We start from the raw sequence: 24077 nt of genomic DNA, 5'->3' as shown, positions 1-24077 counted from the left end.
GCGCTCTACCACTGAGCTAAATCCCCAACCCCGGGTGTTTCCTCTTTTAGACCACGATTAGTGGCGTGGAAATAATCTCCGCGGCCTGTTCATGTGTGTTTGACGATGTATGTATGTATGTATGTATGTATGTATGTATATATTTCCTGTCTTTGTCAATTCCCTTATAAATTTGCCTGGCAGCTCCTTCTAGAACTATCTTTAAGCCGTATTCAGCTTGGTAGAGACTGCTTATCTTCGTGCCACACTTGCATATTTGAGCATCCAATAAGGATTACAGACTCAGTTCAGACAATCAGCTGGAACAGAAATGCCAGCAGAAGGGAGAGACATTGCAAAATCCCTGAGGGGCCCTAACTTGGGCCAAGGCCAGCCACCATTGCATCAGCAGCTGAAACACTAGATGGCTATCCACAAGCTCCCTCTGTTCTGTCTTAGGGAGCTACCGTTCCCACACGGGTGGGTGAGTGATAGGTGTCTTCCTGCTGTACCCTCTTCCTCTGAGCTCTTTCAAAAGGGGTTGCCTGGCCAACAGGGCCCCTTTCCCCATCTTGATTCTTTGTTCTCCAAAGAAACATTACAGAGGATTCTGGCTAGATGTGTGGTATACGCCTGTAATCCCGCAGTGGAGGTAGAAGGACCAAGAAGTTTAAAGTCATTCTTAGCTACAGAGCAAGTTGGAGGCCAGCTTGGGCTATGAGCCCCTGCAAAGAGATGGCTGGAGAAATGGCTTAGCAGTTAAGAGCCCTTGTTCTCAAAGAGAACCAGCATTCAGTCTCAGCAGGATGGTGGCTCACAGCTACCTGTAACTTCTAGGGAATCCAATGGCTTCTTCTGAGCTCTAAAGCCACTGGGCACCCATGTGGTGCACACATAATAATAAAATGGATAAAACTAAAAAATTGAAAAGAGAAAGAGAGGAGGAGGGAGGGGCAATTTTATGTGGTTCTTTTTTTTTCAGAGCTGGGGACCGAACCCAGGGCCTTGCGCTTCCTAGGTAAGCGCTCTACCACTGAGCTAAATCCCCAGCCCTGAGGGGCAATTTTAAAAAAGAAGTTGTAAGTCATACACTGGGGCTGGGGATGTAGCGCAATTGGTAGAAGGCTTTCTTAGAGCTCTTCTGACCTCTGATGTCACCAGGCTTGCAGACATGAGGAGAAAACACGCATACGGAGAAAATAAAATAAACCTGTTTTGTTTATCCAGACAGCTTCTCTGTGTAGCGCTGACTGTCCTGGAAACTTACTCTGTAGGCCAGGCTAGCCTAGAGTTCACAGAAATCTGCCTGCCTCTGCCTTCCAGGTGCTGGGGTTAAAGGCATGCACCACCGCTGTCTGTAAATTTATGTGTGGTGTTGTGTGTGTGTGTGTGTGTGTGTGTGTGTGTGTGTGTGTGTGTGTGTGTGTGTGTGTTTGTTTGGAGACAGGGTTTCTCTGTGTCGCCCTGGTTGTCTGGAACTCACTCTGTAGAGTCAGATCCACCTACCTCTGTCTCAGTGTTGGGATTAGAGGCATGCACCATCACTGCTCCATTTAGATAAAATTTTTTTTTTCTTTTCTTTTTTTCCGGAGCTGGGGACCGAACCCAGGGCCTTGTGCTTGCTAGGCAAGCGCTCTACCGCTGAGCCAAATCCCCAACCCTAGATAAAATTTTTAATGTAAAAAAGTTATACATCTTCCTTGTTTATAAGGGACTCTATCTCTCTCTGTCTCTCTCTTTCTCTCTCTGTCTCTCTGTCTCTCTCTCTGTCTCTCTCTCTCTCACGTCATGACTAAATAGGAATTCTTTCCCTGTAGTCTGAAGCTTAAGTTCTTTTGAGCAGAGATTTTTGTCTTGCTCCAAACTACGGAAAAAGGATCCAATCTAAAAATTCCCACCAAATATACTTATTTCCAATGGGGGCTCTATAAATATTAATTCTTCAGCTGCCTCATCAAGGTATGTTAATGACTAATTAATTACTGTTGTTAAAATATTAAATAATCATTCATTATTCAGTCTAAAGCCATTAAGGCCTGGGCACCGACTGTTTTCACTAAGTGGGGAAGGAGACAAGGTTTCTGACCCCCTTGATTCCTGATCTTAAACTATAAACAGGAAATCTCTGAACCACTTAAGCTGGGCACTGAGATTTTAAAACCTGAACAATTTAGAAAAAAAAATGAAGGGGTTCAGGCTGGAGAGATGGCTCTGCAGTTAAGAGCACTGACTGCTCTTCCAGAGGTCCTGAGTTCAAATCTCAGCAACCACATCGTGGCTCACAACCATCTGTAATGAGATCTGGTGCCCACTTCTGATGTGTCTGAAGACAGCTACAATGTATTTATATAAATAAAAATTAATAATATTAATAAAAAAAGAGCCCAAATAAGGAAGCTAAGGGGTGTGGAGAAATCACCCAGGCCTGGGTTCAAATCTAAGCTACAGTGTTGTCCGGCTTTGTGACATTGAAGAGATAATGAAAGGTGGGACTGCGTCTAAGCTGGGAAAAAAATACCTGAGAAGATGAGCTTAACGATCAGGGAGGTTTCCGTCTGTGCTCAAGGGGCTTTATTGCTTTCAGCTCTCTGGTGGGGCAGGATGCCATGGTAATGGGAGCGTGTGCCAGAGAAAGCCCCTCCCCTTGTGCTGGCTAGCACAGAGGCAGGGAGAAAGGACTGGGGAGAAGAGGCAGCCTTTTGCTGCTATACCTCCCACTAGGATCCAACAGTTTCAGCCATCACCTCTCAATAGCCAATTACATTTGGACTCTAACACTTCCTCAAACTCCATCTCCAAACACAGCTGCATTAAAAGCCCTGGGGCCTGCAACACATGCACCCAGGGGAGCACTTCAGGTCCAGACTCTAAAGCAGTATACTACCTGCCCCTGGGATCCGATGGAGCAGTTACCGTGTGGGCATCTCCTCACTAATACGTTATTACTTACTTTATTTATTTGAAACAAGGTCTCCTGATGTAGCTGGCTTAGAACCTACTGTTTTGACTGGGTTGCCCTCAAACTCAGGAATCTGCCTGCCTCTGCTTGCCAAGGTCTAGTACTAACAGTGCGTGCCACCATGCAGGACATATTATTTTCTAAACCATGCAGATGTGGGAGGGTGAGTATGTGTATATGAGTACAGGTCCGAGCTGCCCAACATGGGTGCTGGGCACTGAATTCAGGTCTTCTGTAAGGGCAGGAAGAGCTCTTGCGCACCAAGCCCTTTTTTTTTTTTTTTTTTTTTTGCAGCCCGACACCTCCTTGAAACATGGTCTCACAGTGAATCTGGAGCTCATAAGTTCAGCTGGATTGGATGGGCAGTGAGTCCCAGGGATCCTCCTATCTCCACCTGTGGGGACACACTTGTGAGCTCTAGGGGCCCATACACAGCCAAGATCAGTTTTTACATGGATGGTGGGGACCCAAATGCAGTGAAGCAATTCCTTTACCCACCGAGCCATCTCTTTGCTTTGTTTTTTGAGGCAAGGTCTCACTGTGTAGCCCAGGCTAGCTTCAAACTCCTGGTTCTCCTCTTGTCTTGGCTTCTTGAATGCTGAGATTACAGGCATACTAGGAGTGGCTTGGCTCCATTTTTTTTTTTTTTTTTTGGTTCTTTTTTTCGGAGCTGGGGACCGAACCCAGGGCCTTGCGCTTCCTAGGTAAGCGCTCTACCACTGAGCTATTGGCTCCATATTCTTGCTGTTGCTGCTGATTTGAGACGGGGTCTCACATAGTCTGGGTTGTCCTTGCTCTTGCTATGTTGCCAAGGACGACCTTGAGCTCTGGATCCTGGTGCCTGAATCTTCAGAGTGCCAAGATTACAGAGATAGGGAATGATGTTGTGCAGTGGGGATGGGGGGGTTAGGGGAATGGGGTGTGCATGCTAAGCGAGCATCACTGCATCACTGAGGTGCATGTCAGCTCCATTCTGTCACATCTGGTTGCAGGTTCCACAAGAGCAGGTATTCTTGCTGCGTTTGTGTCTGTAAAACCCCACACCAAGAACAGGGTCCGGCAGAAGGGATCACGAAACACTTGTTGAATGTGTGAGAGGTAGCTAGATAGCCACATCCTTTTGGATGTTTGTTTTTTTGAGACAGGGTCTCCCTATGCAGGCCTGGCTGTCCTGGAGCTATGTAGCTTTGGCTGGCCTGGAACTCACAGAGGTCATCTTGCTTCTGCCTCCTGAGCTCTGGGGTTAAAGGCAAGCCTGGTAAGTACACATGTTTGGAAAGGTGCATGTCAGTGTTGAAGATGACAAAGCTTGTCATTTTCACTAACGGAGCATGATTAAAAAGCCGGGAGCTGGAAGGAAAGCATCGCTTTTGTTTAATTTTAATTTTAATTTTTTTTATGCATGTGAATGTTTGCTTGCATGTATGCGCCACATCTATGCAGTGACCTTGGAGACCGGAAGAGGATGCGAGGTCCCTTGGGACTGAAGTTATAAATGGTTGTGTGCTACCCTCTGAGTGCTGGGAATTGAACCCCGGTCCTCTGGAAGAGCAACCAGTGTCAACTTGTCAACCATTTCTCCAGCCGAAGGGCATTCATTGATAGACACTTTATTTTCATCAGATGTCAGTTGTTTCTTTGTACTTTTTTTTTTCTGTAAATACTAACCATTGACTGTGAGTTTTACCAAGTTCTCATGACCAAGTGCATAATGTCCATTATATATCAGCCTTCAGTATTTTATATAATTTCCTTACTGTTTTATGTATTTAAAAAAAAAGGGGGGGCCTACATAGGCCTAGCTGGCCTGTAACACCTTATGTAGCCCAGATTGGCCTGAAACTTGATATGTAGACCAGGCTAGCCTGCAACTTGCAATGGTCCTCCCACTTCTGTCTTCCTAGCACTAGGACAGTTGGCATTCACCACCAGGTCTGTTTTGTTTGTTTACTTATTGTGCTGTAAATGGAACACAGGACCTCAGGCATTCTAGGCTAACCCTCTAAGACTGAACTACCCAACGTCTTAGGAAAGACTCCTGAATCTCTCTCTCATTTAACAGATAACAGTGTTGACCCTCCATAATCCTTCCAGAATGAGCTCTGGCCTGAGCAAAGGGTGCACATCTGAGTAAGGAGGGATGGGGAACAGGGTCGTCTTCTCTCGAAGCCACAGACAGCCTCAGATAGCATGGGAAGGGGCTTCTCTGAGCCCCAGCAGCTTGGCTATAAAGCCGGCCGGGGATGTGGGCGGAGCTAGACAGACAGGAGGGCGGGGCCTGTATTGTCCACCCCGCGGGGCATGCCGGGAACCCCGCCCCCAAGATGGCGTCTTACTGACAGTTGGCTGCGGAGCGGCAGAGGCGGATCCTGCTCGTCAGGGCGGCGGCGGCGGCGGCGGCGGCGGGGCCGGGGTCTCCCGGGCCGGGGTTGGCGTGTGGAGGGATGGCGGTGCGGAACGCCTAGGGCGGAGCCGCGCGGGCGAGGCGGGCGCGGCGGTCGGCCATGGGTTGCTGAAGCGGCAGGGTCTCCGCAGCGCCTTCTCTTAACCATGGGCTCGTCGGCAGCCGCGGCGGCGGCGGCAGCGGCGGCGGCGGCGGACTCGGCGCAGTGGCTCTCGGTGAAGGAGGAGACCATCTTTCTGCACGACGGGCTTATCCGGGTCACCGACCTGGCCGAGCTGCCCAGCGAGATACTCGGCGCCCCGGAGGCCGCCGACACCGACCTGGAGGTGAGTAAGAGCCCGCAGGCCGCCGCAGGTGTGTGCGATTCTGGAGAGCATCTTCGGGCCGCGGCCTGGAGCCCCGGCAGCCGCCGCCCGGCGGCTCCCCTCCCCCACGCACCGGGAGTCTCTTGGCGGGCGCGCCCAGGTGCCTGCGCTCCGGAGACCTTTTGTATTTTGAACGGTTGCACAGGCTCTGCTTCTTTTCGGCCCCAGCCCTGTGTTGATTTTATGTGCGTGCGTGTGCGTGCCTGTGTGTTGGGGAGACTGGAGTGACAGCTGCCAGGCTTCCTCCACCATAAGCGATTCTGCAACCTGTCTGTGCAGTGCCTCGGATTGACACCAGGGCCTTTGTCAGGGAAGCCGGCGGTTTGGACAGCGAGAAAGGGATGCTACATCGCGGCCTGGGAAGGGTCAAGGGCGGGCGTGAGCGAGTGTGTGAGAGTGTGTGTGTGTGTGTGTGTGTGTGTGTGTGTGTGTATACACGCGCGCGCCTCGGGGTCTCTGAGAAGCCCAGTCTAGGAGCGGTGGCAGGTGCATCAGCCAGTCTCAGCAGTTGTGGTGTTCCCCACCACCCCCATCCACCCCAAGGAAATGTGCATATGGTGGATGGGAACTTTCCACCGACTGCACTCGGTTTCGCATTTGCCTAGAGATGGGAATGTTTGGCAGTCGTGTTTTCCACCAGGCCAGGTGGATGTTGACCCTGCTTCCCCATGGAGTGTGGTGAAATTCGTATTGTCGCATGGAGGGGTCCCTGGGGTACACCGCAGAGAGGAGGACCTCCCGCACAGGGAATCTTTTGTTTTGTATTTTTTCCATGTACTCTGATATTCACTACCACTGACATTTATAGTAATGGGGTAAAATCCCATTACTGTGTGATTCTGGAAACAGCATAGATCTGATCGCGTTCAGCCAGACTTTGGGACGTGCTTGAGATGCGAATGCGGTCCACTGTGTTTGTGTCTGGCTTTGAGGTTGCTTCAGAATTTCCGACTGTGAACTCTTTTTTTGTTTTTTGTTTTTTTTTTTTTTTTTTCCGGAGCTGGGGACCAAACCCAGGGCCTTGCGCTTGCTAGGCAAGCGCTCTACCACTGAGCCAAATCCCCAACCCCCCGACTGTGAACTCTTAATTGGCATATTTTACAGTCTAGTCACGATAATATGGGAGTTGATAGAGAATCTCTAACGTGGAATCATAATACAATTATGTTTTATTTGGGCCCATTCTATATAATAAGCAAGGTGTGTCTAAGTTAACCGCCTGAAAACTGCAGGGCTCTGATGGTATGATGGTGGACTCTTTATTTAATGGGCGCTGCTGTGTAAAGGTGGAAAGTGCATGGTGCTCTTTGTTCCTTACAGACTAACCTAAATTCCTCGAGCCCAGACTGTTTGATGCATATACAATTGAGTTTTCAGATTAGAAGAGGTAGAAAAAAAACCCCTAAGTTATTCAGTTGACATTCCTAAAATGTCTACTGTATGTGTCCTGAGTGACACATAACAGCTAAGGAAAGACTATGACAGAACAAATTAATTCTTCTCCAAAAGGAACTTGTGTAAGTGATACACATTGGGACTGGCAGTAACAGAGCTGTTTTGTTTCTCTGTTCCTTTCCAGTTACAGACTACAGTGTCTAGAGAAGTAGTCTGCTATTCACACACTTATTTACTTAATAATTCTTAACTGTATCAGTTGTGTCAGATGCTGTCTTATTAAATTCTCAAAGGACTCTAGAAGGTGAATCTTGTTACTAGTTGCAACAGTTACATTGTGTCCATTGTGCCGATGCAGCAAAAGCAGAGCAGAGCGAATGTGCAGTTTGCTCCAGATCTTTATTTTTATCTTTTAATTTTTTGAGACAGGGTCTCACTGAGTAACCCTGGCTGCCATGGACTGCATGAAATCCAGACTGGCTTGGAACTCAAAGAGATCTGCTTGTCTCTGTCTCCCAAGTGTTGGGATTAAAGATGTGCACACCACACTCATCCTTAAAGAATTTTTTTCTTCCCCCCACCCCCCCCTAAAGAATTTTTTTAATACTTAGAATTAATTTACAGGGATGCTGGGGATCTGAACTGGATCCCCTTAACCACCCATCTAGCTCTCTAGCCCCAAACTCATACCCTCATGCTGCATACCAAGCACTTCCTCCACAGAACCATTTTTCCTAACTCCACTTTGGTTCCTTTGGCAACTGTTTTCTTTTTCATATTTCAGGAAGATTAGAGATTTGTCCGTATTTTAAAGGGTATCTTTTAGGATGTTCGCACTCCTACTGTCTCCCAGATCTCTCCAGTAGACTCTGAAGAAACAGCAGCTATTTTCATAGGGTCTATAATTATAGAATTCTTCCATTAATGATTTTAAATTATGAGGCATAAGACTGAAGCTCAGGTGAATAATTTATGAGGGACAACCACAGCGCATAAGACTGTGGAGTCACAGAGTTTGAAAGCACAGAAGGGATGTTGGATGGCCTTGAAGATATAAGTGTTTTCCTCATTTTAGAAAGGGATCAGGAAAGGAGTTTACTGTGTGGTGTATGTACCATGTCAAACTATGACAAGAAAGCTGACCTGAGCCTTCTGCCTTTGGGCTCCAGTTGTCCTTTTACTCAGTGCTGTGCAAGGTTAAATGTCAGTTAGAACAAAGAATCTAAGGAGATGAAAATTGACCCGAGCAGCGCATCTGGAGTAAAAAATATCCCCAGTAAATTATAGTCAGGTTTTTCTTTTTTTTTTTTTTTTTTTTTTTGGTTCTTTTTTTCGGAGCTGGGGACCGAACCCAGGGCCTTGCGCTTCCTAGGCAAGCACTCTCTAGGCAAGCGCTCTACCACTGAGCTAAATCCCAGGTTTTTCTTTTCTTTTCTTTTCTTTTTTTTTTTTTTTTCAGAGCTGAGGACTGAACCCAGGGCCTTGCTCTTGCTAGGCAAGTGCTCTACCACTGAGCTAAATCCCCAACCCTATAGTCAGGTTTTTAAAGAGAAAAGAAAACCCCGCCCAATAAATAGTGTTTTCAACAAATTAATGGAAGGTAGTATCTTGTGGAGGCTAGAAGTAAATCTACTGTTCTGGGTGCTGAGGGCATGGCAGTGGATGAAGAATGAAAGCCTTCCTCTCCAAAGCTTCTATTTCAGCATGAAGATGTGGATTACAGACAGTAAGTATCCTACATACACAGCCCCACAATGTCCTTGGACGGAGTCCAGGATCTGTTGGATACCAAACAGATGCTGAAGCTGTTGGATAAAACGGTATAGTCTTAGGACATAGACTTTGCACAGCTTCCTATACGAGTCATTCATGGCTATGTGTAGTGCAAGGTAGGCAGTGCTGTATGGCTGAGGAGATAATGATGTATGTATGCTCTATGTCTAGTCCCATTGCATACAACCAGGCCGGGATGACTCCCGCATAACCAACACTAGGCAGGGGAGCTTTGATGAAGTGGGTGCTGACACATCACTTCATTTGTGTGGACTCAGTAGTGTAGTGCTTGTTACAAAGCAAATTTGAGTTTTACTTTTGGAAATTCCTCTTCTTCCTCTTCCTCCTCCTTTTCAGATAGGGGCTCAGTTTGTAGACCAAGTTGGCCCTGGACTCACAGGAAATCCCTTGCCTCTGCCTGCCAAGTATAGGGTTAAAGGTGTGCACTCCCAGCCCAACATTTTTCTGAATATTTTCAATCCACATTTGGTTGAATGTAAAGATATGGAATGCGGGGCTGGGGATTTAGCTCAGTGGTAGAGCGCTTACCTAGGAAGCGCAAGGCCCTGGGTTCGGTCCCCAGCTCCAAAAAAAAAAAAAAAAAAAAAAAAAAAGATATGGAATGCACTGATGTGGAGGAACGACTTGGGTACGTGTGCACATACCTGCACATGTGTGCGTGTGCGCGCTGCTACACACATGTATGTGATGACAAGTGACAAGAACTATGAAAAAGATAAGGTGAGGAAGTGGGAGTCTATTTCATATCCAGGGCAGGCAGGCTTTTGAGCAGAGACTGGAGGAAGTGAGAATGTTACTTATGGCTGTGGGGCAAAGGACATCCTATACAGAGAGGACATCAGGAGCCAAGTGTCTGAGCGGAATCTACTCTCAGCTTGTCGGGAGCTCTGAACCCTTACTCAGAAAGCAGATGGGGAGAGAAGAGTGCCGGGAGTCAGGGGGATGCTGATGAAGTGGGGCCTCATAAGTAAGGGCTTTGAGTCACAGTGAATTAGGGATGCACAGTGAAAAGTATTCTTTTTTTTTTTTTTTTTTTTTTTTTTTTGGTTCTTTTTTTCGGAGCTGGGGATCGAACCCAGGGCCTTGCCCTTCCTAGGCAAGCGCTCTACCACTGAGCTAAATCCCCAGCCCCTGAAAAGTATTCTTTTTATATTAATTTTTAAAATTAGTGGATGATAATAGATGTCATTGTGACATTACATATGCCTCTTGCTTATCTCGCCCTTCCCCTCTTCCTTGTCCCTTGAAAGAACAAGAGCTCTTAAGCACTGAGAACTCTTCCCACAAAGATTTAAGTATGAAAGTTCAAGTAAATTTTGTGACTGCCTCAAACTGGACATATTCCAAATGTCCAACAGGTATAGATAAGAAAGTGTGGAATATCCATACAGTGGAATAAAAGCACTAAAAGTAATGCTCTGTTGATAGTGCAGGGGTCAGCCGGACAGCGTACACTGGGATTCCATTGATAGGAAATTCTAGAAAACGCAAGCTAATCTGTGATGAGTGCCTAAAGAGAAAGCATGTGAGAGGATGGGAGGGACTGAGGGAGGGAGAATGGATGGAAGGGAGGGAGGGAAGGAGAGGGAGGGGCTGTGATGGAGCACGAGGTTCTGAGGTGATGGATGTCTCGGTTGTTTGCTTGTGGTGTCTTTCATGTTCATATGTATATGTGTCAAAACAACTCGATCCCAGGGTTTAAACATGCGCAGCTTATTGTATGCCAGTTATACTTCAACAAGTAAACACAGTTCCGCATGCCCAGAGTGTGTTCTGGGTACTGTTTAGGAAGTAGAAGGCAGCAAGGGTTTGTGTTGTTTGTTTCACTGTTTAAAGGGAGAACATTTGGGTTTGGAGCTGCTCAGCTGAAGCAGCCAAGGCTTTATGTGCTGTGACAGGCACACAGACCTTTGGGGTGAGGTTCAGCTTCCTCCGGTCTGCTCTAGAATGCTTCCGGTCCTTTGGAAAAGGTCAGAACTGAGCTTCTAGAATTCCAGATTCTAGAGTGGAGAGTGACAACAAATGAATAAACTGCCGTGGTTCACCGGTAGTATCTTACTGGCTTGCAGCCATCACATTCTCATGGAAGCCACCATGTTCGTGAGTTAGGGAAAGGCTCACAAGCCAGAGTGTGAAGTAAAGTTGAAGACACGAGGACTCTGAGGGCAGTATGACCGACAGCTGCAAGCCACTTATTGTTGTTACAAGAACAGGCCGTACATAGATCTCAGCTGACCTTGAACTTGATAGGTAGCTGAGGATGACCTTGAACTTCTGCTCTTCCTGCCTTTCCAGAGTGCTGGCTTGGTATAACATCTTTCAAGATTGTCAACATTTTTTTAAAAGATTTATTTATTTATTATATATAAGTACACTGTAGCTGTCCTCAGACACACCAAAAGAGGGCATCAAGTCCCATTACAGATGGTTGTGAGCCTCAGTGTGCTTGCTGGGAATTGAACTCAAGACCTCTGGAAGAGTCTCTTAACTGCTGAGCTATCTCTCTAGCCCCCCATGTTGTCAACACTTTTACCACCACTATAACAACAACACATTATGCTTCATACCAGGCTTTTGTGAGCTGCTTCATGGCTGTTATCTAATTTAATCTCAGCAAAAGCCTTCTGAAGATGGTTATTGTTATCTACCCCATCCCCAGTGTAGAAACTGTAGCATAGACAAAATTAAGTGACTTGACAGCATAGTGGCAAAGCTGAGGTTGGAATCTGCCTGGTTCCAGCCTAGGGTTCATGTTAACATATCAGTCATCATTTTAGAAGTGGCTAGGGATGCAGCTCAGTTGGGAGAGTGGTTGTTGCATATGCATAAAGCCCTGGGTTTTATCCCTGGTGTGGCATAAACTAGAGTGGTGGCACGCCACTTTAATCCTAGCCTCCCGGAAGTAGAGACAGGAGGATCAGATGTTTAAGGTCATTCTTGCCTGAGCATCAAACTTAAAGCTAGTTTGGGTTACAGGAGAATTATTTCCCCGAACAAACAAACAAACAAGTAAGTGTTAGTAAATACTGGTCAGGTGCATGACTACAATCCGTGCACTGAGGAGCCTGAGGCAAGAGTACCGACCGCTATGAGTCAGAGGCCTGCCTGGGCTACATGGTAAGACTTGGTGGTGCACACTTAGAATCCCAGCGGTTGGGCAGCTGAGGCAGGAGTGCCGTGAGTTCTAGTCATGCTGGACTGTAGGGCCCAGACCCTGTCTCAACACTCCCTGAGCCACCACCACTACAACAAATGTATAGTATTATTATTTTATTTTGGTAAGGTGCTGCTATGTTGCTGTTTCTTGAAAGTTCTTTTATGTATATTAGTCAGCTGGTCACTGAACATCAAACATCTTATCTACAGATTTTTTTTTTTTTTTTGGTTCTTTTTTTCGGAGCTGGGGACCGAACCCAGGACCTTGCGCTTCCTAGGTAAGCGCTCTACCACTGAGCCAAATCCCCAACCCTTTTTTTTTTTTTTTCCCCCGGAGCTGGGGACCGAACCCAGGGCCTTGCGCTTGCTAGGCAAGTGCTCTACCACTGAGCTAAATCCCCAACCCTACAGATTTTTTAAAAGAACTAATCTGTTTAACTTCATTTTATGTGTATTAGTGTGAGGGTGTCATCCCTTGGAACAGGAGTAAAAGACAGTTGTGAGCTACCACATGGGGATTGGGAATTGAACCTGGGTCCTTTGGAAGAGCAGACGGTACCCTTAGTCACTGAGCCATCTCTCCAGTCCTATGATTTCTTTGCCCAGCAGCAGAGATAGGTTTCATTTAGTTCTTTAGCAGCAGAGATACATTTTTATTTAGTTTTTTAGAGATCCCCGCAATGTTCTTGCCTCACAACCCATTGGCAGTATGGTGAGGTGTGTGAGGTAATGTTTGGTCTCCACTTCAGTCTTCCTCCTTCCTAGTGTATGCTCAAAGTCTGTCTGAGTAAAGCATGATTAGTATCTGTCTTGTTGGCTTCCATATTGAGGGTCATAAAACACTCCCTGTTGGCCAGGGCTCCTGGGTGGGATGTCCTGTGCCTGTTCTTCCCTAGGCCATAGGGTGCCTCTGTGTCAGTTATGTCAGGTCTATCAAGTCCCCAAAGCAGCCTGCTTCTTCTCCCTTCTCCTGCCTCCACCTTTCTTTACAGCACTGTGTGTGAGGTGTACACAAGGAGTGTATGAGGCCTCTTCACACGATGTTCAGTCAGCAGCCCCCCATGATCAGCAGTCCCCGGTGACTGTAAATAACAACAAGCAACCGACTATGGGGCGAGCACAGTAATTTCAGAAGGAGAGGAGGCTGCAGGGACTGTGTAACTGCTCCTTTTTTTCCCATGGAGTTGAATTAGTTACCGATGAATTAGTTGGTTAGGATTTGTGTTCAAACACTGATACATTTAATAGAATGACTTTATCCCTGCCTGCCTCTCTACAAGTCATCAAGGCCCTGCAGGATGGGAAGGTAGAACTTTGGAGGGAGCTTTTTCAGGATGAACTATATAAAGAAAAGTTTTTTTTTCCTTCGGGCTTTTTAATCTGAGTAGAATTGAGGGATCTGTGAACTTAGTGAGAACGTTTCACATGGTTTGAGCTGAAGTGCACCATTTCCTCAGTCATGAGTGAAGTGGACCAAGAGCAATGCTGGCAGGAGCTGTAGGACCTGTGGCTCTGTAACACTTGAAGTTATAGGTGCTGTCACCCATGGCTCCTGTGTCTGTGAGCTGGCTGGTTCTGCTGTTTATGCTTGCTGCTGCTTAGGAAGAGTGTGTGGTCCTGCTTAGAGCTTGTTCAGTGTTCAGTGATAAATACGGGGCCCATGTGATATCACCGCCATGGGAAGCTTGCTTCTTTGGCTATTTCTGGAACCTGTATTTCACAAAACTATAATAGGCTTCTTATAAACCCATGTTTGATTTTGCCTTTTTGCCCTTTTTCTCGGTGTTGAGGATAAACCCAGAGCCTCATGCATGCCAGCCAACTCTACCCCAAGCTGTGCCCCCAGTCCTTAATCCTGGGAGTTAACTTTTGACTCATTCAAACTGTTACCTGGGCAAGGCCCGTAGACATCTCAGCTGGAAACGTGTAAGGACAGACTCCTGTGAAGATCACGTGGTGTGCAGTTGTTTGATGTACAGATGACCACACTTCTGGAAACCTCTGCATAGTTTCTGTGGTAGGAAATGTTACTTTTCTGTAAACTTTCTATGACCTGTTGATGTTGAGTAGGCCTGGTTTTCTTAGATGATCTATCTGACTTCCTCCCATTGGCAAAACATTGTACCATTAGTAAGGAAGCTGGTTTGTCTGTTTCTTTTGTCCCTTTGAGTCAGGCTATGAGATGTAGCTCAGATTGGTCTGGAATTTGCCACTCCTCCATCTCAGTTGGAAGGTATGTCTCACCCAATCCCTGGTAACAAAGCTTTTCTTTCTTTTTAGATTTATTTATTGTGTATATAGTATTCTACCTACATGTACAGCAGAAGAGGGCATCAGATCCATTACAGATGGTTGTGAGCCATCATGTGGTTGCTGGGAATTGAACTCAGGACCTCTGGAAGAGTAGACAATGTTCTTAACCTCTGAGCCAACTCTCTAGCCCAAAGCTATTATTTATTTATTTATTTTTTTTGGTTCTTTTTTTCGGAGCTGGGGACCGAACCCAGGGCCTTGCGCTTCCTAGGCAAGCGCTCTACCACTGAGCTAAATCCCCAACCCCCAAAGCTATTATTTTTAAAAAAGATTTGTTTTTATTTTATGTTTAAGGTTGCTTTGCCTGCATGTATATCTGTGCACCATGTGTGTGTCTGGTGTCCTCGGAGGTCAGAAGAGGGTAGTAGATATCCATTGGAGCTAGAGGGATGGTTGTGAGCAATCCTACTGGTGCTGGGATTCAGACCCTGGGCCTCTGGAAGAACAGCCAGTGCTCTTAACTACTGAGGTAGCTGCCTGGCCCAGGAAGCAATTTTTTTAAAAGAAATATAAAGTTATTAATAATAAAAAAATCTCCCCCATCCTTGTCCCTGCCCCTTTGGCTTACTGAGACAGACCCAGGCTGGCCTCTAACTTACTGTGTAACAGAGGCTCATCTTGAGCTCTTGAACTGCTTGTCTCCACGCCCCAAGAGCCTGGGTTGCATATAGTGCCTGCCTTCTAAGGAGGAACCTTCCCGACAGCGTCCTTATGAAGCCGTTGCCACAAGTGTTTTTAAGACGAGTTTACCCCACTTTTACCTATCTAGAATACGATCATGCAATTGTGTTTTCTTCATTCTTCAAAGTGGGCTTTAGACTTGCATGGTCACGGGTCTTCACTCAGACCCCTTCAGAAGTTCTGCAGACCTGTTGTCACTGCTGTCCATTGTTGAGCACTAAAAATGTGGCCAGTTCTCTATCCCACCCCACCCCCAACGATGTTTTCTGTTGTGAACTAAAGTTCAACACAGATTATAGTATAGTTAGTTTGATAATACAAGGTGTCACTGTGTAGCTCTGGCTTTCCTGAAATTCCTTCAGTAGGTCAAGCTGGCCTTAAATTTATAGTGATCCTTCTGCCTTGGCCTCCTTACTGCTGGGACCACAGGTGTGCACCACTGCGCTGCTGCTGTTGATAATAGCTCTAAGTTATCTCTAAGTCCTTGTGTTTGGTGCCAACACCTCCCCTTTCTGCCTCTGGAGCTAAGTGATAAGTCCATGTCTGGGGCAGCACTGGCATCTTCACACGCAGCCCAGCAAACGCTCTGCTGCATTAGAGGCTTTGAGCATCATTTGGAATAAGGGCAGTTCTTCCCCGCTTGGTAGTTCCCAGGACTTGCTCATTCCAGGTAGATGTTGAACCACAGTTGCTCTCTCACCCCTGCCTGTTATTTTTCGGAGTGCACAGTAATGTGGAACTGCACAGACTGCCTTGCCTGGGCTTTTAGAGGAGGGGCATCTACCGAGTCAGTGGCTGTTTGGAACTTGAGACTGAAGGAGTCTTCAGGGCTTATGTGGACACAGAGGGAGGGAGCCAAGGACATCAAGTACATACCTAGATGACTTCCTGCTGAGCACTGCCACTTATCAGAACTTGTACTCCTTGGGGCTGGGCATGTAGCTCATTTGGTAGCATGCTTGTTTACCATGCTTGATGTCCTGGGTTCCATTCCCCAGTACCACATCAATTGGATATGTTGGCTCTGCTATCCCTGAGATTTGAGTGCTTGGGAGGTAGAAGTAGGAGGATAAGACATTCAGCACCATCCCTGGCTACAAGTAAGTTTGAGGCACCCTGCCTGGTCAGGAACAAAAAACCTAAAAACTTCTACTTCTTGTTTACAAAATATTGTCCTAGAAGGATAAATGATAAAGTTATAAATGAAATAAGTGAACAAAGTTAACAAGGCAACTTACCCAGAATAGCAACTAGCATGTGACATTTAATAATAACACCATATGTGGGATGCAAGCTTTGACACCCATTATAATTCAAGTGCTGGGTCCTTCAAGGTTCTATTGGTATGGTCCATTCTAAAATCATGCAAAAGCATGGATGAATAACTCTGGATAGAGCTAAAGAGATCTCTTTTTTTTTTTTTTTTTTTTTTTTTTTTTTTGGTTCTTTTTTTCGGAGCTGGGGACTGAACCCAGGGCCTTGCGCTTCCTAGGCAAGTGCTCTACCACTGAGCTAAATCCCCAACCCCCTAAAGAGCTCTCTTACATAGTCTAATATTTTCTTTTCTCTCCACTGTCTTATTTATGTTTTTCTGTGTTGGTATATCAGGTCATGCAGGATACTTAATTATTGAGAATTGCTTCTCAGGGGAACGTCATTCTTGGGATAATGCTTCAAACACAAAATTTTCAGCGTATTATTTCTTTGATGATAGAAAATGTTTAAATGTTAAACATTCCTCCATGTGTTCACACATTCACTGGTTGTCTACAGAGGCTGAGGAGAGGCCCCTCTGTGGCCTCTGTCTTGTTCTTTGTTATTTAAATAGAAGCCCCAGTGCAGCACATTCCTCCTCTTCCCCTGACCCCAAATCCCACATCTTCTTAGTCAGGGTCTCATTATGTAGCCCAGGTTGGCTTAAAACTGCTGTGTAGTAAAAGCTATCCTTGAATTCCTGACTCTCCTGCAGCACCTTCCCGAGGGCTGGGATCACAGGCTTGAGCCCCCATGACTAGTTTTCGTGAACTAGGGATCAATGCCTAGGCTTCTGTGTGCTAGGCAAGCACTAACTGACTGAACATCCCTTAGCCCAACTCTGCTAATGCTCAAACACAAATAACTCCTTAAATTTTCCCTTTCGATGTCCAGAAGGCTTAGTAGGTAAAGGTGCTTGTTATACAAGTGTGAAGACATGAAATTGATCCCTGGGGGGTTGGGGATTTAGCTCAGTGGTAGAGCGCTTGCTTAGCAACCACAAGGCCCTGGGTTCAGTCCCCAGCTCTGAAAAAAAAAAAAAAAAGAAATTGATCCCTGGAACCCATGTAAACGTGGAAGGAGTGAACCAACTCCATAGACTAGTCTTCTATCACATGTGTACAGTGCACGCACACACACACACACACACACACACACACACACACACCCCAATAATAAATAATATATGAATTTCCCTTTAGAAAGTAGAAGAGGGGGCTGGGGATTTAGCTCAGTGGTAGAGCGCTTACCTAGGAAGCGCAAGGCCCTGGGTTCGGTCCCCAGCTCCGAAAAAAAGAACCAAAAAAAAAAAAAAAAAAAAAAAAGAAAGTAGAAGAGGAGTGTGCACACATGGGCTAGAGGATGACACAGTGATTAAGAACACGCACTGCTCTCACAGAGGACTCCAGTTCTGTTATCAGTACCCATTTGGAGTGGCTAACAACTGCCTGTGATTCCAGCTCCTCTTGTCTCTAAGTGTACCCTTATACTTATACCCAGACACAGACATTACAGATACATCTAATTAAAAAGAAAATAAATTGTTCTGGCTTTTTTCCCCCTCTTGACAAATGTTAGAGTCATCTGGGAAGAGGAATCTCAATTGAGAAAATTCCTTGCCTGTAGGCCAGTCTATAGGGCATTTTCCTGATTAATGTGGGAGGGCCTAGTTCATTGTGTGAAATGCCACCTCTGGGCAGGTGGTTCTGGGTTCAATAGAAAGCAACCTAGGAACTGGAGAGATGGCTCAGTGGTTAAAAGCACTGACTGCTCTTCCAGGGGTCCTGAGTTAAAATCCCAGCAACCACATGATGGCTCACAACCATCTGTAACGGGATCAGGATCTGATACCCTCTTCTGGTGTGTCTGAAGACAGCGACAGTGTTCTCATACACACAATAAATAAATCTTAAAAAAAAAAAAAAAAGCAAGCTGAGTAGTTGAAGAGCACTGACTGTTCTTTCAGAGGACCTGGGTTTGATTCCTAGCACCCACACGGTAGCTACAACCATTTGTAACTTAAAAAAAAAGATTTATTTATTTATTGTATATAAGTACATATATATATATATATAAATAAAATAAATGTCTTCAGATATATCAGAGGAGTGCATTAGAGCCCGTTACAGATGGTTGTGAGCCACCATGTGGTTGCTGGGAATTGAACTCATGACCTCTGGAAGAGCAGTCAGTGCTCTTAACCACTGAGCCATCTCTCCAGCCCATGACAGGACTTGTCTGTTACTTTCTTGAGAAAAGGGGACAAGATTTAGTGAAAGTCAGTTCCCAGTCAGTCAGCCTTTGAACACCAACAGCCTCAGTGTGATGACAGCTGTGGTACAGCTGAGGCAGGTTTCAGTTGACATGCCATGTTCTGTCAGGTGTGATGCTCTTTGGGATTGAAGCGGCCCTATCCTTGTACTTTAGTCAAATCAAATTGTAGTTGAGTTTATCTCTGACAGTAAATGTAAACTGTGGTGGCTGTAATCAGACAGTGGTGCTAGCCAGTCAGAGGGATCCACTTTATTCCTGTCAGGGTCACATAGGGTGGAGATGTCAGTGACTGAGCCAGCTGGCCTTATAACGGCTCCTCCAGACTCTCTGTCTATAATCCGGGAGTCAGGGGTGCAGTGGTGTTGTTTACTGTGTTGCATCTTTTTTTTTTTTTTTTTTTTTTGGAGCTGGGGACCGAACCCAGGGCCTTGTGCTTTCTAGGCAAGTGCTCTACCACTGAGCCAAATCCCCAACCCCCACCTTCAGCTTCTTAATGGACGTGTTATTTGCAGTTGAACTAGAATTTAAAACAGCCAGCATAGATTATTGTTGGGAATATAATTCTGTAGTAGGACCCAGAATGCTCTGAGATCTGAAGTGTGGCTCTCCCACTCCCAGGGGCTTTCTTTGGAGCACGCCTTGGTGTTTCCTCTTACAATCCCTCTAGAAGCCCAGTGTAAAACACCTACATCTGTTAATATTGTTGAGCACATATTCTATTCTGTCCAAATGCTGGCCAGAATCCCCCTTCACAGTTAAAAATGTGCACTTTTGAAATGTCGCTAGCAAGCCTTAGAGCCTGGAGTCTAGGGACAAAGGCCCTGCTAGCCTCACCTCGCAAGTTAGTTTAGAGTGAGTACACAGACATTTATAGTTTCTAACTGTGTCTCTGTGTGTGCCTGTGCATGTGCACAAGCATATACTTGGTTAGTAGACAACCTACAAGAAGAATCTGTCTCTCATTCTACTGTGTGGGTTGAATGGAACCCAGGAGGTTAGGCTTAGTTGCAGCACCCCACCCCCAACCCCCCAACTCCATCCCAAGCTGGTCCTATATTGTGTTTTGTTTTGGTATGTGAAAGGATCTGGTTGTTTGTATAGAATAGGGTTTATTCAGGGCATGGGGAGGGCAGTTAAGAGGTAGTAGGGCAGAGAAAGGCGGTGGTGGCGGTGGTGGTAGTGGTGGTGTAGAAAAATAGAAGAGTAGAGACCAGCCATGAGCACGTGGAGAAAAGGGGGGAAGGGGAATGGGGAGAGAAGGGACAAAGTGGGGGGGAAGAGGGTAAAAGTGAGGAGGGGGCAAGCAGCCCCTTTTATAGTGTCAGGCATACCTGGCTATTGTCAGGTAACTGTGGGGTGGAGCTTAGACAGAATGCCACCATTCCCCTGTTTTGGTTTAATTAAAAAAGAAAAATTAGAGGCGATGGTGGAGCAGGAATGGGGTCGTTGTTATCTCTGACTACTTCATGCTTGATTTGAGGCGATGTGTCTCTAGGGAACCTAGAAGTATTTTCTTTTTTTTTTTTTTTGTTTTTTGTTTTTTTTGTTTTTAAAGATTTATTTATTTATTATATATAAGTACACTGTAGCTGTCTTCAGATACACCAGAAGAGGGCATCGGATCTCTTTACAGATGGTTGTGAGCCACCATGTGGTTGCTGGGAATTGAACTCATGACCTCTGGAAGAGCAGTCGGGTGCTCTTAACCGCTGAGCCATCTCTCCAGCCCCCTAGAAGTATTTTCTTAAAATAATCCAATGTATGTCTGTTGTGCAGCCTTTGAAATTCAAGAACAAGCCGTGAAGAGTGTGGTAGACACATCAACACCTGCCGTTCTTTTTTTTTTTTTAAAGATTTATTTTCTTCTATGTGTTTGAGTGTTTTGTCTGCGTTGTATGTGTGTGTATCAGGTGTGAGATCCCTTGGCACTGGAGTTTCCTGTGAGCCTCCGCATGGATGCCGGGAGTCAAGCCTGGGTCCTCTGGTAAAGCAGCTCTTAGGCTACTTTTTCAGTACGGTCAGCTGCTCTATGAGGAGACGATAAATAAAAATGAAACCATTGGTAGTTGGGTTAATAACGTATCTCACAACTTAGGGAAAGGTGTAAATTTGTGGAAATACCCATTAGCCTAGAAAGATACCTAGCAAGGATCACCGGCCTCTACTTGCTCCTGAGAGGAGAAAGCCATATGCACACCCGTGGACTTGTTGACTTTCTCTTCCTAAGCGCACATGAGCAGTGTTTACTCGTGCTGCTTATGCCCAGCAGCACAGTACCCCAGGAACATTACGGCATGTCATACAGACGCAGCTTATGCCCAGCAGCACAGTACCCCAGGAACGTTACGGCATGTCATACAGACGCCGTAAGCTAATTAACACTGTTCCTTTTTACCCCTTGCCCTTCGTACCGATTGACTGATTGACCGAGACAGGCTCTTATTAGCCCAGGCTGGTCTCAACTTCACTGTTTAGCTGAGGATGACTTTGAACTTGTAATGCTTCTTTCTCCACCTCCCAGTACTGGGAGTACAGGTGTGCACCACCATTGCCCTGTTTTTTGTGGTGCTGGGGATCTAACCTAGGACTGTGTGCATGCTAGGCAAGCACTCTACCAACTGAGCCACTACCTCAGCACGCCCTTGTCTGTTCTTAAAGCATGAAATCCACTTGTATCTACCCAGACACTAGCAGCAGTTAATAGACAGATCTAGAGTTCTCCATGCTGTGGTGAGTCATGTTATGGAGACGGCAGGAGGAAGCCAACTGTGTCCTTTTCCTTATCTGTGTCCCAGCAGGCAGCACACACGAGCCCCACTACGCCCTACATGTTTGGAGAGCCCGATAGTGCCCGGCCACACTTGTGACGGGTGAAGTAGTCCTGGAGCGCTCGCCCTCCCGCATCAGGAGCGTCCATCATGCAGTGAGCTCTAGTTACTTTAGAAGCAGATCTGAATTCTCTCTGAAACTGATAAGGCAGGTTGGAACGAGTAGCAAGGACTGGCTGTCTGATGCTCCCACATAGACAGCGAGGTGCCCACCTCAGATTTATATCAGACTCATCCCTTTACTATCAGACCGATATTTTCCTTTACCCTGGCTTGAGAGATGCTTACACAGATGAGGAGATGCCGGTGTCATCCCGGCGAAGTGGGGTCCATCCTTAGGTAGAACTCCTGTTTTAAATTAGGGAGTCATGCTGGCATTCAAAAGATTACAAGTTCAAACTGGAGACCAATCTGGCCTATGTGAGACTTTTCTCAAATAAAAAACAAACTCTTGTAGTTTACATATCCGTATCAAAGAAAATAAGCCCAATGGATCACTCTCTCTGTGGCTGGAAACAAGGTGTCCAGTGACCCACCCGACTGCACACTGTGAAGGGGAGATGACTTCTTGCCAGTTTTACTCTCCTGGATGTCTGACACGGAAGCACTCTTCCTTATTTCTTCATCATCCAAACTAATAATGTTAACCAGAACTGACCAGCCTCTGACAAGAGACCTATTGATCTGGGGACAAAGGACAGTCTGCTGTAAAGGACACAGGGATGAGCGTCAAGGTCAGAGCAGCCTGGGTGTGCACAGTGGCCATTGGCAGTGTGTCCTGATGGAGCCTTAGGCTTTTTAATTTTTTATCAGTTTATTTTTTCTAGTGATAAAATAGTCTTACTCACTTAAGGACCATGTTCAGGCTTAGGTTATTTGAAGACTTAAAGAGCGAATTAATCTAAGAATGCTAATGTCTAAAGCTTATAAGGACCTAATAATTTCATGTAGTTCCTGTCTCACTACATGGGCTCCTGGGTAGCATTAGTAGAAAACCAAAATAGATGCCTAGAATCCGGCAGAAGCAAATCCCCAGGTCTGCGTTAGACCCGTGTAGACGAGAGAGCATGATAGCCCTGCTGTAAAACTCAGCAAAGCCAAAGGGAGAAACTACATGAAGTTACGTTTTCTCTAATTGTTTGTTGTTTATTGATTTTGTGTGTGTGTGTGTGTGTGTGTGTGTGTGTGTGTGTGTGTGTGTGTGTGTGTGTACATGCATGCCATGTGTATGGAGGTCAGAGGACAACTTTCATGGGTCAGTTTGCTTCTGCCATGTAGGTCCAAGGTTTAAGATTTAGATCATTGGGCCTGACATCGAGTGCCTTTGTCTACCGAGCCATCTTGTTGACCCTGAAGTAGTGTTCTTTTAGTAGCTATTCTGCACAAATCCGTCCCGGCTGCATTGTTTGGGTATACTATAAAGATACCATGTTTATTTTAGGCTTTTAATTTTTTTTTTCTTGTTTTGTGACAAGGTCTCTGGGCCTGGCCTTGAACTCAGAGACCTGCTTCCCTCTGCCTCCGAGTGCTGGACTTAATGGTGTGCATGCTTTGAATTTTAAGAAGACATTTTATATAGAAATAAAAAGTACCATATTCTTACTACCAGTAACCTTTCCAAATATATGGTGTTTTAGATATAAAGTTATTGAGGTGTTTCCAATCTTACTTCATCTCTGGAAATAACAGAAAGTCACATCCAGTGTTCTCCTTTGCCATCAGCCCTCGCCAGAAACAAATCCTCCCACACCTGCTCACCTGTTCTCACTCCACAACACCCAGGCTATTTCTAGGAAAGCTGAAATGAAGACTAATGTATTTCCTGCTGTCCACCATATTTGTACTGTCACAGTGACACTTGGACCAATTTCTTTTGCCATCTGTTCTCAGCATGGATAAGTTGAGACTCATAAATCAATAAGCACAGCAAATCTGTGTGTTTTCCTCTGTCCACAGCATACCCCATTCGTCTGCTGTCATAGTCTACTGATTTTCCTATGATAATGTCCATTGCTATTAAAAGGGAATTTGTGCTCATTGTATGCATGAGAACGAGATTGAAAAGTCAGCCAGAATTTCTCCATTGCTGCCTTTATTTATTTATTTTAGTTTTTTTTTTTTTTTTCCGGAGCTGGGGACCGAACCCAGGGCCTTGCGCTTCCTAGGCAAGCGGTCTACCACTGAGCTAAATCCCCAACCCCTTTTATTTTAGTTTTTTGAGACAGAGTTTCTTTGTATAGTTCTGACTATCCTAGAAATAGTTTTGTAGGCCACCTTGAACTCACAGAAATCCAGTGATCTCTGCCTCCCAAGTGTTGGGATTAAAGGCTGTTGAAGACATTTTTGTTACTGCTCCTTTTCTCTCTTACACACACACACACACACACACACACACACACACACACACACACACACACACACACACATCATCTATGTGTACATTTGTAATAGAAATAGGATTTTGCTCTCTGTACTGTTTTGTGAGTCTAAACCTTTCCTCTACAGTTCTGTTGGACACATCAGGTGTATCAGAGAGGCCAGATCAAGGACATATTAAAGTCTTCTTCGTGAGATGTGTTTCTCTCAGCCATAAAATTGGTCAGTGCTCTGTTGTGCCTCCACACTGACTTATCCAAATAGAGATGCTGTGCTCACCCCAGTGAAGTGCGGGGCTC

General features: G+C 45.7%; 1 protein-coding gene across 14 annotated transcripts in view; it reads left to right on the top strand.

Moving 5' to 3' along the window:
• Positions 1-5253: 5253 nt before the first annotated feature.
• Hectd4 (HECT domain E3 ubiquitin protein ligase 4) overlaps positions 5254-24077 on the top strand; it is a 148896-nt gene continuing 130072 nt past the window's right edge. For 13 of the 14 annotated variants that reach the window (XM_087578474.1, XM_087578472.1, XM_087578467.1 and 10 more), the window contains exon 1: positions 5254-5668. In XM_087578474.1, the coding sequence (XP_087434600.1) occupies positions 5489-5668 (180 nt within the window). In that variant the 5' untranslated portion in view covers positions 5254-5488. 14 annotated transcript variants of the gene reach the window in all.

Source organism: Rattus norvegicus, chromosome 12 (genome assembly GCF_021556685.1).
Source record: "Rattus norvegicus strain SHRSP/BbbUtx chromosome 12, alternate assembly SHRSP_T2T, whole genome shotgun sequence".
In the NCBI taxonomy this organism is placed as follows: Eukaryota; Metazoa; Chordata; class Mammalia; order Rodentia; family Muridae; genus Rattus; species Rattus norvegicus.
This window is presented reverse-complemented; position numbering and strand designations above follow the sequence as displayed.